The following is a 20,935-nucleotide window of genomic DNA, read 5'->3' on the forward strand; positions in this document are numbered from 1 at the left end:
GTGGAACCTAAATTTGTGTTTAGGACTTTTTCATATTTATTAATTATTGCTTTATGATTCATCAGTTCTTAATATTTAAGATCCCACAGACACGCTGGTGTAGTCTCATTGCCCTGCTGACCCACCTTGTTTAGCTGTTTGTGTGTGTGCGTGCCTGCATGTGTGCTTTTACTTTGTTTTCGGTGCATATGCTGCTTCTGACAGGAGTCGAGGGGCTCTTGAGTGCAAGCCTGGATCAGGAGCTGAATGGAGTTACTATGACACCAGACACAAGCACCTCAACTCCAGCAGCTTCTTCTGTTTCTCGGTCCTCCCCTGCTGCTCCGTTTTCAATCAGCCTGGATTTGCCTCATGTTGTTTCTTCTCTCCTCCTCCGTCTCTTTTCTCTGCCTCCCTTAGTTTCTCTATACAATCTTTCATTCGGTTGAGCTCCCGCGTGCCAGTATGGATCAATGTAACAACACTTTCTTGTGCTTTCTCAGTCTCACTCTGTTTCTTTTTTTTTTTTCTCTGAATAGACAACCGCCGCGCAGTCCTGGAAAGGTCTCGTTCACGCCACAACGCAAATCACCAAGCTCGATGATCGCCCGCGCCTACCACAAGACGCTAGATAAGTGCCAAAGAGGCCTGCGAGGTGGAGACCTGGAAGACATCTGAAGAAGGGACAGACCACCCCCGTAACTGTAGCGCACACACATACACACACACACACATACACACACACATACACACAGCACCAAGTATGGAACAAAAATGCCTAAAGAAGCCACACAGAACTGAAGCACCTACAGTAAATCACAGAGACATTTCATTTTCATGCGGTGCATCTGACGCCTTACATATTTATTCAACACTCTCATCACTCCAAATGTTCATGTCCTCTCTAGATGGTTTTGATTTATAAAAAGAACGCATTTTTAAGGCTGCTGCTGTTTTTGAAGAGAGCTTTTCTTTGCTTGGAAATCCATTTTGATTCTTGCAAGTTTGAGGCTTCTACTAATCCTTTTTTTAAAATCAAAATACTGAAGTTCACATACAGTTTTGACTATGAAACATGCAGTGTTTCTCAAATAGACATTCTGCCGAGAAGGACTGCACCATAGCGTACGCTTACCGCTCTGAAAAATATACCACACATACCGCATTCAGCAAAGGGAAGCGGGCCAGCTGTCCTTTAAATGCAAGACGGGGATTCAGCACTCATGTCGGCAAGCCCAAAACCTGACGACATTTTCTTCAACAAGCACTGAACCCTCACGGCAGAGGGAGTGGTTGCAACTTTTTTTTTTCTGCCAATCCTTCCCTCTACCAACATCAAGACATTTTTTTACAAGTAAATGTACAAAGAGTCCACATGAATCATTTAATTTCATTACATATCCCACAAAGCCTCCCGAGCTGGCCCCTGACTGCGCTGATATTTCAGAGCATGTGACTCATGGATCCTGAAACTGTAGTCTCCTTTTTGACAGGATGCATTTTATTTTTAGTTTGTAATAACTAACCAATGCCTTCGGGTGCCGATCTCTGTCCCAAGGTCGCTTTGGCTGTTAACGTGAGAGACTGACACATTTCTAAATGCATATAACTGCCGAAAGGAGCTAACACGACCCTTTGACCTTTCCTGCGGTCACACAGGTTTCCAGTGGGGGTAGCTTGATTGTACAGTGGTATTACAACGTTTTTAATCTATTTCAGTCCCTGTTTTTTTTTTTTTTTTTTTAATATATATGATGGCTCTAAAAAAAATGGAGACAAATGGTGAGTAGTTCACTCTCCTTAGATTTCCCTCAGCAAATTTTAAGGTTTTTTTCCCGCTTTCAGAACATTAACTAATATTTACAGGGCTAAGCAGCAGACAACATGCCAGCTCAAATTTCAGTTGGTAAATTAATATTGTAGAATGTATTTTTCACACTTACGAAGCTTTCAGCAGTGAAACAAACACCTGGGGCCAGATGTATGAACGAATCATACACACAAAAACCATGCTTTTGCCACACATAAAGTAGTATTTTTTGAGTAAAAATGTGCAGGGGCGATGCACGCACCTCAGGCATACTTTACACCAGGCACACTCATGGTTTTAGCTGAGATAGCTGCAGATGAACACTGAGAGTAAAATGCCTTTTTAGCTTGTTTGCAAATTGCACTTACTGTGTTGTTCTATCAGGCTGAACAGCATTCTGTAAAATGTCAACTCAAATGTGATGAACTTAATTTTAAATTATTTATAAGTGATGAATTTAATCACTTTTTATTGACATTTAAACTATCATCTCCGTTAATGATTTCTTAATTTTATCCTGGATCGTGAAGCACTTTGTAAAGTCAGTTTCAACATGAGCGCCATGAATGAATCATTGATCATCTTTCTGAAGTTTAATAATAATGATGATTCAGATTTTGCCATGATAATGGTTTGCAGGAACATGTGATGAATTAGTGGTACCGACGCTACAAATATCCACAGCCATGCTCTGGCACCATTGGAAAATCTAACCAATATAAGGCAGCTGGCAAAATTGCACTTTCTTTGCCGTATTTCTCACTGACAGGTATAATAAGTGGTGGAGAGACACAAGTGTGATGTGGGATATTTAAAGGCGTTTCTACATCCATGTACTGCTACCTGCTGAAGTGCAAATTAGGCTCGTGCATGTGCCACAAGAATTGAGAATTAGAAAACAGAAACATTCTTTAAAAAGCCGACCAAAACAATGCACATGCACATTTTGTCTTTGTGCCTCCACACAGTTTAAGTTATGAATCTGCGCAGAGTTTCATGCATCTGGCCCCAGATGCTTTGTGTTCATGTACAAAATACTTAAAACTTCGCTGTGAGCTTTGTTCCTCTGTAAGGAGCTACTGTCACACAGTTTCTTCTTGTGAACTCTTTATTCATATATTCATGCCTAGGGCGGCCCTGTCCCCTCAACTGCCCTAAAACTTAAGCAGATGCTACTAAAAACAACCATTGAATCCACATGGAGAGTGGGCACCACCACAATAATCGACTAAGGGCCACAGAAGACATAATGCTTGTCTTAGCAAGGGAGTCTCCAAACACCCTCCAATTCCCCAGCACTAATAGCATAAGTGACCCTTTTTACCACAACACGAGTTACTTTAGTAATACCATAACGCTGCTTTAGGCTTTGTGTGTGTATGCTTGTGTGTGTGTGTGTGTGTGTGTGTGCGCGTGCGTGTGTGCTTGAGTGCATGCGCCATGCCAGCTCAGTAATCAGAACAGGAACCCAGGCAAAATAGGATTCAGTGTGCTTGACTCTTGGGCTGAATAGATGGAGATTTTTCATTTAAACAATCTGCCAGTGCTGCTTGTGATGTGTCTGTTTCATGATGCCTCCTCTCCTGGTCTGCATGCTTCTAAAAATGCAATTTTACACATCATCTCGGCTCAAGGTGCATCCACAATGCTCTGAGAAGTCTGCATATTTAAGAAGACAATAATTCTCCTGCGAATATAAGGTTCGAGCAGTCGCACGGAGAGAGCATAGAGAATGAGGTTTCCGCATAAGGGATTCTGCGTGGATAGGAGTTTTAAGGGTGTGTTGTATACAGCAGAGACAGAGATGTGCCATCAGAGGCAGTAATTTCCTTTTTCAAATCGCAATCTGCCCTCTGTCCTCAACACCACATCGCCTGTACAGCTTAAAATATTGTTTCAGTTCAACACCAGTGTCTGCTGAAAACTAATTGGATACTGTACATGCCAAAACAACCAGTGGTTTGGGGTTGACGATTTGAAAGAAACATTTTTGATTAATTAATCAATTTGAATTTTTGTTAACGTGCCAATTTTTTTGTGGGAACGAGGGGGGAGACAGTTCTAACTGTACAATGAGAAAAAAATCCCTTTTTTTTTGCTTTGTTTTTGATTCTGTTTTGTATATCAAAGGGAGTACAGGTATCTTTTTTTTTGTCAAAGTATGAGGATGATTGTACAGACATAAAAAGTACATTTTTTAAATTATTATTTGAACCATTGTTAAATAGCCATTGATCCAATTTAGAACTGTCATTCAACATAGGGTATTTTGATGTGATAACAAAATGATCATGAGTCGTGTTTTTTTGGGGGCTTTTTTGAATAATGTTGTCATGATGCCATTGTAAAACGTAACGAGCTTAACGCCCAGACCCACCAAACCGACGGCAAAGAACTAGCCGCGACAAATTCAACTGATGCGTTGAAAATAACAAAGCATATTTAATGTGCACAAGTCAACAATAACACAAACTACCAGAAAACATTTAAGCTTAAAAGCTCAATGGCTAAAGAAAAAAGGTCTTACATAACATAACAACACCTTACATTACATTCGTCTTACATTTCTGTTTCTGATCTGAACTGCCAATCAGACTGATTTGATACAGCGACATGCTCCACTGTCGATTTAACATGCTAAATCAGCAAAGTGGGAGCCAACAGAACAGGACACACTGCAGAGACTAGAGCACTAAACGCTCACTGACGGCCGAACATTGACCGACGGCAGGCCATTGGCTTGGTGTGTCAGGGCCTTAAGATCTACGTTGTTAGCAGTGTCAGATTGTGCATCTCTCCTACAACAATGATCTCTTTGAATTATTATAACAATGCAAAACTGAAAAAAACTGAAACTCATCCCTCTAAGTGATTGTTATACCCCCCCCCTCCAAATTTCATCTTTTAGGATAATCAGAAGTATGTGTTTATATAGAAAATAGCAGAGAGTCTCGGGTCAAAGAACCTGAATTGTTCCATCGTTTGTGTGAAAACAGGCCTCTGTGTTTGGGCCGATCATCCCATTGTCTTTTAGCTCGTGACTAACAACCTGATCCGGTGATATGACTTGTGTTCATGGTAATTGTAAGAATGAGGAGGCAGGGGTATGAAAGATTTATCAAAAAAAAAAAAAAAAAAGTAAAAAGGTGCCATTTTGGTGGTGAAAGTTGGCAAACGCTTTAATTAAAAAGAAAAGTTTGCAATCTAACTCACACTCACTGTGCACTTTACCTCACAAGATATTCTGCTCAGGCTGAGTTGTTTCAGATGTTTGAACACGACATTGCCACTAACAGAGTGAACTATTTGCAAAGTATTTCTTTTGGTAAATAGTTCCAGCTGCCACATATCCAGTTCTTTCCTACTTTGTGAGTGCTTACTATTGATTTGTGGAAGACCAATTGCGGCTGTATCAACAAACAACGCTCATAACTGTTGACAAACCCTGTCCGACCATGATGTGTAAGCTGCCATATCCCTGCCTACCCTCCTTGTTGTCATTGGGTATGTTTTATTGTCTTAAGAAACATTTATATTTGTAACATTTTAAGTTTATTTGTATCCTTAAGAACATGAAAAAACAAAATGGTTATGCACACTGTCCTTCCATAAAATATGTAATGGAATATGATACTAAATAATAACCACTTTGTTATATAAACTGACTTCTGAAAGATACTCTTTGTCTTTCTGCATTTCATTTATGTATTTACATATTTACAAGTTAGATGTACGAGAATGTGTCCCTATCACTTATTGTTTTTTTAAAGTCTTCTTTTGTTTTTCCAGATACTCTCGTCTAAAATTACATCCTCGGTTTACTTTGTGGCAGGCAAGAAGATACCTGGCACACGCTGACTTATGGACAGGGATTACACAGAGCTCTAGGTGTAAGCACATGATGAATGGGACAGCTCCTACCTATAAAAGTAACATATTTGGACCTTGGTGCCCTACCTGCTTTATCTTGCACAGTGTCAAAGGCAAAGTGATAATGCTGTCATGTCCAATGGCAGCTTAGGGAAATTACTGCAGAGTCAAAAAATACATATCTAGAAAAATTGCCCTTTTTAATCATTTTTTCAGACCTTGAAATCCCCCGTGACTACAAATTTTCTCGGCCCCAACTCAAAGGACAGGAAACGTAAGTGTAAAATTCAATTTTTTTTTTTTTATTATTTGATTCTAAAGGATTTAATATGACCAGGGAGACATTTTCTGTGTATTTCAACTCTTGTAGAAACAAGTATTGTGCCTGATTCTGTTAGAGGCAATCTGAGTTTATAATTAATAATCAAAAAGTGAGACCATATTTTATATTAGAGTAGCAAATGTGGAAAAATTAACCTGTGTATGTCTGCGTGCTTCAGTATGTGAGATATATTGACTCTCCTGTTTCTGTTTCCTCTCTGTCTGGCTGCCTAGGTCCCAGGAGTGAGTGTCAAATGGCAGAGCGGAGCTGTTCCTGTCCTACCCCGTTAGCGTTATACCCCTACCCCGCAAACAAACTCAATCCAATGGCGTGTTCTCTCTGCATGTGCCATGTCTCACTTCCCTGCTGCAGCATGACATCATAAAATAAAGGCTGACATGGAGAGGTAACCCCATGGCCACAAGGGCCTCACTCACTCTCTTCCTGCTCACACACGCAGAAACACACAAAGCTTCACTTTGCGAATCTTGGGACTGATTTTCTCAGAGTCTCTCCTCCTCCCAGTGTGCAGCCAGACAGATGGAGATTCATCTCTCAACAAGCTGTGATCTGTGTTTAGAGATGTGTGCTGCAGAACACAACTCTAATTAGGTTTATTGTTGATCTTGGGAGGTTAATTTGTACTTGGCTGCAAGTAAACATGCTGAAGGAGGCCAACCTAGTTCCTTACAAGGAACCAGCGTTGCAGCAATAGAGAAGGGCGGCGTTTTTATCTTCTTGACTTTCCAGGTGATTCAGAAAGATTATACACCCCATGCTATATTTATCTGGTCTGGTGTAATTGCGCTTTGTACCGAGGGTGAGAGATCTGTCTTGGTTGGAACGGTGGAACAAGGAATGAGATTCAGAAAGTGTGTTGGGCTAATGAGCTTAGGGGTACAGTTTCTGTGTACGTGGCAGGTATTACTTATTTATTTATCTTATCCTGTTTTTTCTTTTTTTACTTTTATAACCTCCAGGTAAGTAGCCTTGTCAGAGTCTGAGAGATGAGCTAGGCCCACACAAGTTCTCTTTTTTCTCCCCACCCTCTTTCTTCAAGCTATACACAGACGAGTTTCTAATGCGCCTGTGACAGATCAGTTGTCAGCGTGAGTACAACATAATTATGTTTCCTTTTTGAATTTCTTTCTACTTAAGAATACGCAAACATTATGGAGATGAGACAAAGCAGACAGTAACGATGCCCTCCTTACCTAAGCTAATTCTAAGTGCAAGGTGCTGCTTGAATAAGATTTCTATCTTTTTTAAAGAAGCACTTTACACTCGGACATGACAGCTTGAAAAATGCACATATGCGTGTCTTCAGGGCAAAAGGATGCCTTGAATTTGTCTGCAAAATAATTTTCTTATATATAGTACTGTAGGTTTGTGTGCCATGAAAAGCTCAGTGTTGTCTCTCAAAGTATGTCAGATAAGCTGACCAAATACTACAATGCGTACAATATAGAGAAGTACCAGTGCTGGATACAGTATCACAACATTAGCCTTAGCTCCAGTTGTTATATTTTGATTAGCCAAATGTTGTACTAGAGCAAAAGAAAGAGGAAAAAAAAATCCCTGTACACCATGAAAAGTGTGGTAATAAGTTGTTGAAAAATGTCATGTTAAAAGTCAAAAAATGCAAATAAATGTATTCAGTAAATGTGATTAAAATGGTGGTTTGATGGTATGTAATGAAAATGTCGGATGTAGAATAACTTGATGAGACGCGTCATAGTATACAAAGTGGCAATAAAGGCCAAGAAAGGCTCTGCCTCCTCTTTCTTTCTTTCTTTCTGTTGCTTTCTGGCCTTGATACTTAAGTCATAATTGCTGATAAGTGACCCTAGGTTCTTCATGGAGCGCTTATCCTTTTCTGGAGCACAAGTTTCCTGTGTTTTAGTTGAACTAATACACTGAGCTCCATTTCCTTCTCTTACTCCCTCCACTAGAAAATGCTTATGTCTGTTTACTGCATTGCACTAACTCTGTTTCCTCTCCCTTGTCTCCTAGTTTTCCCGGATCCTGGCAGCAACCTTGGCTGTGCTTGATAGTGGTGATGGCTGTGCTGGTGATGGGGTTCCTGCCTTTGGTCATGCTCGTGCTGTGGCTGCACTGATACTGTATCCCCAGCTTGTCCTGACTGTGGCCTTGATTTTGCCACTGCTGTGGTCCTGCCTGAAGCTACGCCTGTGTTGTGAGTCTTAGTTGCGTTAATGCCGTCATCGTGCTTGACGCAACCCTCTACTGCTTTTATTATAAGCCACCCCTCCACTATCAATACACGCATGGGACTCTTATCAACACCCACAATATTATCATAGAGTGCATTTAGTTAATGTCAAAAAAGGCTTAAAACCTTAAAAATTTAGCACGTCCAAAAAATGGCCAACAAGGCAATAGTATAGTATGGCGAAAAAAGTCAAAATGTGACCCCTCCTAAAAATGGCTGAAAACCACTTAGAATAACTTGTAGAGACACGTTATAGTATTCAAAGTGGGAATAAAGGTCAAAAAAAGGCCAAAAACCTTAAAAATTTAGCACGTCCAAAAAATGGCCAACAAGGCAATAGTATAGTATGGCGAAAAAAGTCAAAATGTGACCCCTCCTAAAAATGGCTGAAAACCACTTAGAATAACTTGTAGAGACGCTTTATAGTATTCAAAGTGGGAATAAAGGTCAAAAAAAGGCCAGAAACATCATAATTTAGCATGTCCAAAAAATGGCCAACGAGGCAATAGTATAGTATGGCGAAAAAAGTCAAAATGTGACCCCTCCTAAAAATGGCTGAAAACCACTTAGAATAACTTGTAGATGCGTGTTATAGCATACAAAGTGGGAATAAAATTCAAAAAAGGCCAGAAACATCATAATTTAGCACGTCCAAAAAATGGCCAACAAGGCAATTGTATAGTATGGCAAAAACAGTCAAAATTTGACCCCTCCTAAAAATGGCTGAAAACCACTTAGAATAACTTCTAGACACGCGTTATAGTATTCAAATTGGGAATAAGGTCAAAAAAAGGCCAGAAACGTCATAATTTAGCACGTCAAAAAAATGGCCAACAAGGCAATAGTATAGTATGGCGAAAAAAGTCAAAATGTGACCCCTCCTAAAAATGGCTGAAAACCACTTAGAATAACTTGTAGAGATGCGTTATAGTATTCAAAGTGGGAATAAAGGTCAAAAAAGGCCAAAAACCTCATAATTTAGCACTTCCAAAAAATGGCCAACAAGGCAATAGTATAGTATGGCGAAAAAAGTCAAAATGTGACCCCTCCTAAAAATGGCTGAAAACCACTTAGAATAACTTGTAGAGATGCGTTATAGTATTCAAAGTGGGAATAAACTTCAAAAAAGGCCAAAAACCTTCAAAATTTAGCACGTCCAAAAAATGGCCAACAAGGCAATAGTATAGTATGGCAAAAAAAGTCAAAATGTGACCCTCCTAAAATGGCTGAAAACCACTTAGAATAACTTGTAGAGATGCGTTATAGTATACAAAGTGGGAATAAAGGTCAAAAAAAGGCCAAAAACGTCATAATTTAGCAACGTCCAAAAAATGGCCAACAAGGCAATAGTATAGTATGGCGAAAAAAGTCAAAATGTGACCCCTCCTAAAAATGGCTGAAAACCACTTAGAATAACTTGTAGAGATGCGTTATAGTATACAAAGTGGGAATAAAGGTCAAAAAAGGCCAAAAACCGTCATAATTTAGCAACGTCAAAAAATGGCCAACAAGGCAATAGTATAGTATGGCGAAAAAAGTCAAAATTTGACCCCTCCTAAAAATGGCTTAAAACCACTTAGAATAGCTTGTAGATACGTGTTATAATATACAAAGTGGGAATAAACTTCAAAAAAGGTCAAAAACCTTAAAAATTCAGCACATCCACAAAATGGCCAACAAGGCAATAGTATAGTATGGCGAAAAAAAGTCAAAATGTGACCCCTCCTAAAATGGCTGAAAACCACTTAGAATAACTTGTAGATATGCGTTATAGTATTCAAAGTGGGAATAAACTTCAAAAAAGACCAAAAACCTTCAAAATTTAGCATGTCCAAAAAATGGCCAACAAGGCAATAGTATAGTATGGCGAAAAAAGTCAAAATGTGACCCCTCCTAAAAATGGCTGAAAACCACTTAGAATAACTTGTAGATATGCGTTATAGTATACAAAGTGGGAATAAAGGTCAAAAAAAGGCCAAAAACGTCATAATTTAGCAACGTCCAAAAAATGGCCAACAAGGCAATAGTATAGTATGGCGAAAAAAGTCAAAATGTGACCCCTCCTAAAAATGGCTGAAAACCACTTAGAATAACTTGTAGATATACGTTATAGTATTCAAAGTGGGAATAAACTTCAAAAAAGGCCAAAAACCTTCAAAATTTAGCACGTCCAAAAAATGGCCAACAAGGCAATAGTATAGTATGGCGAAAAAAGTCAAAATGTGACCCCTCCTAAAAATGGCTGAAAACCACTTAGAATAACTTGTAGATATGCGTTATAGTATACAAAGTGGGAATAAAGGTCAAAAAAAGGCCAAAAACGTCATAATTTAGCAACGTCCAAAAAATGGCCAACAAGGCAATAGTATAGTATGGCGAAAAAAGTCAAAATGTGACCCCTCCTAAAAATGGCTGAAAACCACTTAGAATAACTTGTAGAGATGCGTTATAGTATACAAAGTGGGAATAAACTTCAAAAAAGGCCAAAAACCTTCAAAATTTAGCACGTCCAAAAAATGGCTAACAAGGCAATAGTATAGTATGGCGAAAAAAGTCAAAATGTGACCCCTGATAAAAATGGCTGAAAACCACTTAGAATAACTTGTAGATATACGTTATAGTATTCAAAGTGGGAATAAACTTCAAAAAAGGCCAGAAACGTCATAATTTAGCAACGTCCAAAAAATGGCCAACAAGGCAATAGTATAGTATGGCGAAAAAAGTCAAAATGTGACCCCTCCTAAAAATGGCTGAAAACCACTTAGAATAACTTGTAGAGATGCGTTATAGTATACAAAGTGGGAATAAAGGTCAAAAAAGGCCAAAAACCTTCAAAATTTAGCACATCCAAAAAATGGCCAACAAGGCAATAGTATAGTATGGCGAAAAAAGTCAAAATGTGACCCCTCCTAAAAATGGCTGAAAACCACTTAGAATAACTTGTAGAGATGCGTTATAGTATACAAAGTGGTAATATACTTCAAATAAGGCCAAAAACCTTCAAAATTTAGCACGTCCAAAAAATGGCCAACAAGGCAATAGTATAGTATGGCAAAAAAAGTCAAAATGTGACCCCTCCTAAAAATGGCTGAAAACCACTTAGAATAACTTGTAGAGACGCGTTATAATATACAAAGTGGGAATAAAGGCCAAAAATGGCCAAAAACCTTATAATTTAGCATATCCAAAAAAATGGCCAACAAGGCAATAGTATTGTATGGCGAAAAAAGTCAAAATGTGACCCTCCTAAAATGGCTGAAAACCACTTAGAATAACTTGTAGAGATGCGTTATAGTATACAAAGTGGGAATAAACTTCAAAAAAGGCCAAAAACGTCATAATTTAGCAACGTCCAAAAAATGGCCAACAAGGCAATAGTATAGTATGGCGAAAAAAGTCAAAATGTGACCCCTCCTAAAAATGGCTGAAAACCACTTAGAATAACTTGTAGAGATGCGTTATAGTATACAAAGTGGGAATAAAGGTCAAAAAAGGCCAAAAACCTTAAAAATTTAGCACATCCAAAAAATGGCCAACAAGGCAATAGTATAGTATGGCAAAAAGTCAAAATGTGACCCCTCCTAAAATGGCTGAAAACCACTTAGAATAACTTGTAGATATGCGTTATAGTATACAAAGTGGGAATAAAGGTCAAAAAAGGCCAAAAACATCATAATTTAGCAACGCCCAAAAATGGCCAACAAGGCAATAGTATAGTATGGCGAAAAAAGTCAAAATGTGACCCTCCTAAAATGGCTGAAAACCACTTAGAATAACTTGTAGAGATGCGTTATAGTATACAAAGTGGGAATAAAGGTCAAAAAAGGCCAAAACGTCATAATTTAGCAACGTCAAAAAATGGCCAACAAGGCAATAGTATAGTATGGCGAAAAAAAGTCAAAATGTGACCCCTCCTAAAAATGGCTGAAAACCACTTAGAATAACTTGTAGAGATGCGTTATAGTATACAAAGTGGGAATAAACTTCAAAAAAGGCCAAAAACCTTAAAAATTTAGCACGTCCAAAAAATGGCCAACAAGGCAATAGTATAGTATATGGCGAAAAAAGTCAAAATGTGACCCTCCTAAAATGGCTGAAAACCACTTAGAATAACTTGTAGAGATGCGTTATAGTATACAAAGTGGGAATAAACTTCAAAAAAGGCCAAAAACCTTAAAAATTTAGCACATCCAAAAAATGGCCAACAAGGCAATAGTATAGTATGGCGAAAAAAGTCAAAATGTGACCCCTCCTAAAAATGGCTGAAAACCACTTAGAATAACTTGTAGAGATGCGTTCTAGTATTCAAAGTGGGAATAAACTTCAAAAAGGCCAAAAACCTTATAATTTAGCAACGTCAAAAATGGCCAACAAGGCAATAGTATAGTATGGCAAAAAAGTCAAAATGTGACCCCTCCTAAAAATGGCTGAAAACCACTTAGAATAACTTGTAGAGATGCGTTATAGTATACAAAGTGGGAATAAAGGTCAAAAAAAGGCCAAAAACCTTAAAAATTTAGCACGTCCAAAAAATGGCCAACAAGGCAATAGTATAGTATGGCGAAAAAAAGTCAAAATGTGACCCTCCTAAAATGGCTGAAAACCACTTAGAATAACTTGTAGAGATGCGTTATAGTATACAAAGTGGGAATAAACTTCAAAAAGGCCAAAAACCTTAAAATTTAGCACATCAAAAAATGGCCAACAAGGCAATAGTATAGTATGGCGAAAAAAAGTCAAAATGTGACCCCTCCTAAAAATGGCTGAAAACCACTTAGAATAACTTGTAGATATGCGTTATAGTATACAAAGTGGGAATAAAGGTCAAAAAAAGGCCAAAAACGTCATAATTTAGCAACGTCCAAAAAATGGCCAACAAGGCAATAGTATAGTATGGCGAAAAAAGTCAAAATGTGACCCCTCCTAAAATGGCTGAAAACCACTTAGAATAACTTGTAGAGATGCGTTATAGTATACAAAGTGGGAATAAACTTCAAAAAGGCCAAAAACCTTCAAAATTTAGCAACGTCAAAAATGGCCAACCAGGCAATAGTATACTATGGCGAAAAAAGTCAAAATGTGACCCCTCCTAAAAATGGCTGAAAACCACTTAGAATAACTTGTAGAGATGCGTTATAGTATACAAAGTGGGAATAAACTTCAAAAAAGGCCAAAAACCTTCAAAATTTAGCACGTCCAAAAAATGGCCAACAAGGCAATAGTATAGTATGGCGAAAAAAGTCAAAATGTGACCCCTCCTAAAAATGGCTGAAAACCACTTAGAATAACTTGTAGAGACGCGTTATAATATACAAAGTGGGAATAAAGGTCAAAAAAAGGCCAGAAACGTCATAATTTAGCATGTCCAAAAAATGGCCAACAAGGCAATAGTATAGTATGGCGAAAAAAGTCAAAATGTGACCCCTCCTAAAAATGGCTGAAAACCACTTAGAATAACTTGTAGAGATGCGTTATAGTATACAAAGTGGGAATAAACTTCAAAAAAGGCCAAAAACGTCATAATTTAGCAACGTCCAAAAAATGGCCAACAAGGCAATAGTATAGTATGGCGAAAAAAGTCAAAATGTGACCCCTCCTAAAAATGGCTGAAAACCACTTAGAATAACTTGTAGAGATGCGTTATAGTATACAAAGTGGGAATAAACTTCAAAAAAGGCCAAAAACCTTCAAAATTTAGCACGTCCAAAAATGGCCAACAAGGCAATAGTATAGTATGGCGAAAAAAGTCAAAATGTGACCCCTCCTAAAAATGGCTGAAAACCACTTAGAATAACTTGTAGATATGCGTTATAGTATACAAAGTGGGAATAAAGGTCAAAAAAAGGCCAAAAACGTCATAATTTAGCAACGTCCAAAAAATGGCCAACAAGGCAATAGTATAGTATGGCGAAAAAAGTCAAAATGTGACCCCTCCTAAAAATGGCTGAAAACCACTTAGAATAACTTGTAGAGATGCGTTATAGTATACAAAGTGGGAATAAACTTCAAAAAAGGCCAAAAACCTTAAAAATTTAGCACATCCAAAAAATGGCCAACAAGGCAATAGTATAGTATGGCGAAAAAAGTCAAAATGTGACCCCTCCTAAAAATGGCTGAAAACCACTTAGAATAACTTGTAGATATGCGTTATAGTATACAAAGTGGGAATAAAGGTCAAAAAAAGGCCAAAAACGTCATAATTTAGCAACGTCCAAAAAATGGCCAACAAGGCAATAGTATAGTATGGCGAAAAAAGTCAAAATGTGACCCCTCCTAAAAATGGCTGAAAACCACTTAGAATAACTTGTAGAGATGCGTTATAGTATACAAAGTGGGAATAAAGGTCAAAAAAGGCCAAAACGTCATAATTTAGCACGTCCAAAAATGGCCAACAAGGCAATAGTATAGTATGGCGAAAAAAGTCAAAATGTGGCCCTCCTAAAAATGGCTGAAAACCACTTAGAATAACTTGTAGACATGCGTTATGGTATTCAAAGTGGGAATAAACTTCAAAAAAGGCCAAAAACCTTAAAATTTAACAACGTCCAAAAAATGGCCAACAAGGCAATAGTATAGTATGGCGAAAAAAGTCAAAATGTGACCCCTCCTAAAAATGGCTGAAAACCACTTAGAATAACTTGTAGAGATGCGTTATAGTATACAAAGTGGGAATAAAGGTCAAAAAAGGCCAGAAACCTTAAATATTTAACATGTCCAAAAAATGGCCAACAAGGCAATAGTATAGTATGGCGAAAAAAGTCAAAATGTGACCCTCCTAAAAATGGCTGAAAACCACTTAGAATAACTTGTAGAGATGCGTTATAGTATACAAAGTGGGAATAAACTTCAAAAAAGGCCAAAAACGTCATAATTTAGCAACGTCCAAAAAATGGCCAACAAGGCAATAGTATAGTATGGCGAAAAAAGTCAAAATGTGACCCCTCCTAAAAATGGCTGAAAACCACTTAGAATAACTTGTAGAGATGCGTTATAGTATACAAAGTGGGAATAAACTTCAAAAAAGGCCAAAAACCTTAAAAATTTAGCAACGTCCAAAAAATGGCCAACAAGGCAATAGTATAGTATGTGAAAAAAGTCAAAATGTGACCCCTCCTAAAATGGCTGAAAACCACTTAGAATAACTTGTAGAGATGCGTTATAGTATACAAAGTGGGAATAAACTTCAAAAAGGCCAAAAACCTTCAAAATTTAGCACATCCAAAAATGGCCAACAAGGCAATAGTATAGTATGGCGAAAAAAGTCAAAATGTGACCCCTCCTAAAAATGGCTGAAAACCACTTAGAATAACTTGTAGATATGCGTTATAGTATACAAAGTGGGAATAAAGGTCAAAAAAAGGCCAAAAACGTCATAATTTAGCAACGTCCAAAAAATGGCCAACAAGGCAATAGTATAGTATGGCGAAAAAAGTCAAAATGTGACCCCTCCTAAAAATGGCTGAAAACCACTTAGAATAACTTGTAGATATGCGTTATAGTATTCAAAGTGGGAATAAACTTCAAAAAAGGCCAAAAACCTTCAAAATTTAGCACGTCCAAAAAATGGCCAACAAGGCAATAGTATAGTATGGCGAAAAAAGTCAAAATGTGACCCCTCCTAAAAATGGCTGAAAACCACTTAGAATAACTTGTAGATATGCGTTATAGTATACAAAGTGGGAATAAAGGTCAAAAAAAGGCCAAAAACATCATAATTTAGCAACGTCCAAAAAATGGCCAACAAGGCAATAGTATAGTATGGCGAAAAAAGTCAAAATGTGACCCCTCCTAAAAATGGCTGAAAACCACTTAGAATAACTTGTAGAGATGCGTTATAGTATACAAAGTGGGAATAAACTTCAAAAAAGGCCAAAAACCTTAAAAATTTAGCACGTCCAAAAAATGGCCAACAAGGCAATAGTATAGTATGGCGAAAAAAGTCAAAATGTGACCCCTCCTAAAAATGGCTGAAAACCACTTAGAATAACTTGTAGAGATGCGTTATAGTATACAAAGTGGGAATAAACTTCAAAAAAGGCCAGAAACGTCATAATTTAGTACGTCCAAAAAATGGCCAACAAGGCAATAGTATAGTATGGCGAAAAAAGTCAAAATGTGACCCCTCCTAAAAATGGCTGAAAACCACTTAGAATAACTTGTAGAAATGCGTTATAGTATACAAAGTGGAAATAAACTTCAAAAAAGGCCAAAAACCTTCAAAATTTAGCACGTCCAAAAAATGGCCAACAAGGCAATAGTATAGTATGGCGAAAAAAGTCAAAATGTGACCCCTCCTAAAAATGGCTGAAAACCACTTAGAATAACTTGTAGAGATGCGTTATAGTATACAAAGTGGGAATAAAGGTCAAAAAAGGCCAAAAACCTTCAAAATTTAGCACGTCCAAAAAATGGCCAACAAGGCAATAGTATAGTATGGCAAAAAAAGTCAAAATGTGACCCCTCCTAAAAATGGCTGAAAACCACTTAGAATAACTTGTAGAGACGCGTTATAATATACAAAGTGGGAATAAAGGTCAAAAAAAGGCCAGAAACGTCATAATTTAGCAACGTCCAAAAAATGGCCAACAAGGCAATAGTATAGTATGGCGAAAAAAGTCAAAATGTGACCCCTCCTAAAAATGGCTGAAAACCACTTAGAATAACTTGTAGAGATGCGTTATAGTATACAAAGTGGGAATAAACTTCAAAAAAGGCCAAAAACGTCATAATTTAGCAACGTCCAAAAAATGGCCAACAAGGCAATAGTATAGTATGGCGAAAAAAGTCAAAATGTGACCCCTCCTAAGAATGGCTGAAAACCACTTAGAATAACTTGTAGAGATGCGTTATAGTATACAAAGTGGGAATAAAGGTCAAAAAAGGCCAAAACCTTCAAAATTAAGCACGTCCAAAAAATGGCCAACAAGGCAATAGTATAGTATGGCGAAAAAAAGTCAAAATGTGACCCTCCTAAAATGGCTGAAAACCACTTAGAATAACTTGTAGAGATGCGTTATAGTATACAAAGTGGGAATAAACTTCAAAAAAGGCCAAAAACCTTAAAAATTTAGCACGTCCAAAAAATGGCCAACAAGGCAATAGTATAGTATGGCGAAAAAAGTCAAAATGTGACCCCTCCTAAAAATGGCTGAAAACCACTTAGAATAACTTGTAGAGATGCGTTATAGTATACAAAGTGGGAATAAAGGTCAAAAAAGGCCAAAAACCTTCAAAATTTAGCACGTCCAAAAAATGGCCAACAAGGCAATAGTATAGTATGGCGAAAAAAGTCAAAATGTGACCCCTCCTAAAAATGGCTGAAAACCACTTAGAATAACTTGTAGAGATGCGTTATAGTATACAAAGTGGGAATAAACTTCAAAAAAGGCCAAAAACGTCATAATTTAGCAACGTCCAAAAAATGGCCAACAAGGCAATAGTATAGTATGGCGAAAAAACTCAAAATGTGACCCCTCCTAAAATGGCTGAAAACCACTTAGAATAACTTGTAGAGATGCGTTATAGTATACAAAGTGGGAATAAACTTCAAAAAGGCCAAAAACCTTCAAAATTTAGCACGTCAAAAAATGGCCAACAAGGCAATAGTATAGTATGGCGAAAAAAGTCAAAATGTGACCCCTCCTAAAAATGGCTGAAAACCACTTAGAATAACTTGTAGAGATGCGTTATAGTATACAAAGTGGGAATAAACTTCAAAAAAGGCCAAAAACCTTCAAAATTTAGCACGTCCAAAAAATGGCCAACAAGGCAATAGTATAGTATGGCGAAAAAAGTCAAAATGTGACCCCTCCTAAAAATGGCTGAAAACCACTTAGAATAACTTGTAGAGACGCGTTATAATATACAAAGTGGGAATAAAGGTCAAAAAAAGGCCAGAAACGTCATAATTTAGCATGTCCAAAAAATGGCCAACAAGGCAATAGTATAGTATGTGAAAAACGTCAAAATGTGACCCCTCCTAAAAATGGCTGAAAACCACTTAGAATAACTTGTAGAGATGCGTTATAGTATACAAAGTGGGAATAAACTTCAAAAAGGCCAAAAACGATCATAATTTAGCAACGTCAAAAATGGCCAACAAGGCAATAGTCTAGTATGGCGAAAAAAGTCAAAATGTGACCCCTCCTAAAAATGGCTGAAAACCACTTAGAATAACTTGTAGAGATGCGTTATAGTATACAAAGTGGGAATAAACTTCAAAAAAGGCCAAAAACCTTAAAAATTTAGCACGTCCAAAAAATGGCCAACAAGGCAATAGTATAGTATGGCGAAAAAAGTCAAAATGTGACCCCTCCTAAAAATGGCTGAAAACCACTTAGAATAACTTGTAGATATGCGTTATAGTATACAAAGTGGGAATAAAGGTCAAAAAAAGGCCAAAAACGTCATAATTTAGCAACGTCAAAAAAATGGACAACAAGGCAATAGTATAGTATGGCGAAAAAAGTCAAAATGTGACCCCTCCTAAAAATGGCTGAAAACCACTTAGAATAACTTGTAGAGATGCGTTATAGTATACAAAGTGGGAATAAACTTCAAAAAAGGCCAAAAACCTTAAAAATTTAGCACATCCAAAAAATGGCCAACAAGGCAATAGTATAGTATGGCGAAAAAAGTCAAAATGTGACCCTCCTAAAATGGCTGAAAACCACTTAGAATAACTTGTAGATATGCGTTATAGTATACAAAGTGGGAATAAACTTCAAAAAAGGCCAAAAACGTCATAATTTAGCAACGATCAAAAATGGCCAACAAGGCAATAGTATAGTATGGCGAAAAAAGTCAAAATGTGACCCCTCCTAAAATGGCTGAAAACCACTTAGAATAACTTGTAGAGATGCGTTATAGTATACAAAGTGGGAATAAAGGTCAAAAAAAGGCCAAAAACGTCATAATTTAGCAACGTCCAAAAAATGGCCAACAAGGCAATAGTATAGTATGGCGAAAAAAGTCAAAATGTGACCCCTCCTAAAAATGGCTGAAAACCACTTAGAATAACTTGTAGAGATGCGTTATAGTATACAAAGTGGGAATAAACTTCAAAAAAGGCCAAAAACCTTAAAAATTTAGCACGTCCAAAAAATGGCCAACAAGGCAATAGTATAGTATGGCGAAAAAAGTCAAAATGTGACCCCTCCTAAAAATGGCTGAAAACCACTTAGAATAACTTGTAGAGATGCGTTATAGTATACAAAGTGGGAATAAACTTCAAAAAAGGCCAAAAACCTTCAAAATTTAGCACGTCCAAAAAATGGCCAACAAGGCAATAGTATAGAATGGCGAAAAAAAGTCAAAATGTGACCCTCCTAAAATGGCTGAAAACCACTTAGAATAACTTGTAGAGATGCGTTATAGTATACAAAGTGGGAATAAACTTCAAAAAGGCCAAAAACATCATAATTTAGCAACGTCCAAAAAATGGCCAACAAGGCAATAGTATAGTATGGCGAAAAAAGTCAAAATGTGACCCCTCCTAAAAATGGCTGAAAACCACTTAGAATAACTTGTAGAGATGCGTTATAGTATACAAAGTGGGAATAAACTTCAAAAAAGGCCAAAAACCTTAAAAATTTAGCACGTCCAAAAAATGGCCAACAAGGCAATAGTATAGTATGGCGAAAAAAGTCAAAATGTGACCCCTCCTAAAAATGGCTGAAAACCACTTAGAATAACTTGTAGAGATGCGTTATAGTATACAAAGTGGGAATAAACTTCAAAAAGGCCAAAAACCTTCAAAATTTAGCAACGTCCAAAAAATGGCCAACAAGGCAATAGTATAGTATGGCGAAAAAAGTCAAAATGTGACCCCTCCTAAAAATGGCTGAAAACCACTTAGAATAACTTGTAGAGATGCGTTATAGTATACAAAGTGGGAATAAACTTCAAAAAAGGCCAAAAACCTTCAAAATTTAGCACGTCCAAAAAATGGCCAACAAGGCAATAGTATAGTATGGCGAAAAAAGTCAAAATGTGACCCTCCTAAAATGGCTGAAAACCACTTAGAATAACTTGTAGAGACGCGTTATAGTATTCAAAGTGGGAATAAAGGTCAAAAAAAGGCCAGAAACGTCATAATTTAGCATGTCCAAAAAATGGCCAACAAGGCAATAGTATAGTATGGCGAAAAAAGTCAAAATGTGACCCCTCCTAAAAATGGCTGAAAACCACTTAGAATAACTTGTAGAGATGCGTTATAGTATACAAAGTGGGAATAAACTTCAAAAAAGGCCAAAAACGTCATAATTTAGCACGATCAAAAATGGCCAACAAGGCAATAGTATAGTATGGCGAAAAAAGTCAAAATGTGACCCTCCTAAAATGGCTGAAAACCACTTAGAATAACTTGTAGATATGCGTTATAGTATACAAAGTGGGAATAAAGGTCAAAAAAGGCCAAAAACGTCATAATTTAGCAACGCTCAAAAATGGCCAACAAGGCAATAGTATAGTATGTGAAAAAAGTCAAAATGTGACCCCTCCTAAAAATGGCTGAAAACCACTTAGAATAACTTGTAGATATGCGTTATAGTATACAAAGTGGGAATAAACTTCAAAAAAGGCCAAAAACCTTCAAAATTTAGCACATCCAAAAAATGGCCAACAAGGCAATAGTATAGTATGGCGAAAAAAGTCAAAATGTGACCCCTCCTAAAAATGGCTGAAAACCACTTAGAATAACTTGTAGATATGCGTTATAGTA

General features: G+C 37.3%; 1 protein-coding gene across 1 annotated transcript in view; it reads left to right on the top strand.

The window, feature by feature from the left end:
- Positions 1-5,467, top strand: part of diaph2 (diaphanous-related formin 2) — a 462,996-nt gene extending 457,529 nt beyond the window's left edge. The window contains 1 exon segment of the mRNA XM_088080903.1: positions 519-5,467. Coding sequence (XP_087937029.1) covers positions 519-583 — 65 coding nt within the window. The 3' untranslated portion in view covers positions 584-5,467.
- Positions 5,468-20,935: the final 15,468 nt, after the last annotated feature.

Source organism: Plectropomus leopardus, chromosome 8 (genome assembly GCF_026936395.1).
Source record: "Plectropomus leopardus strain MGB_pleo_1.0 chromosome 8, ASM2693639v1, whole genome shotgun sequence".
NCBI classification, from domain to species: Eukaryota; Metazoa; Chordata; class Actinopteri; order Perciformes; family Serranidae; genus Plectropomus; species Plectropomus leopardus.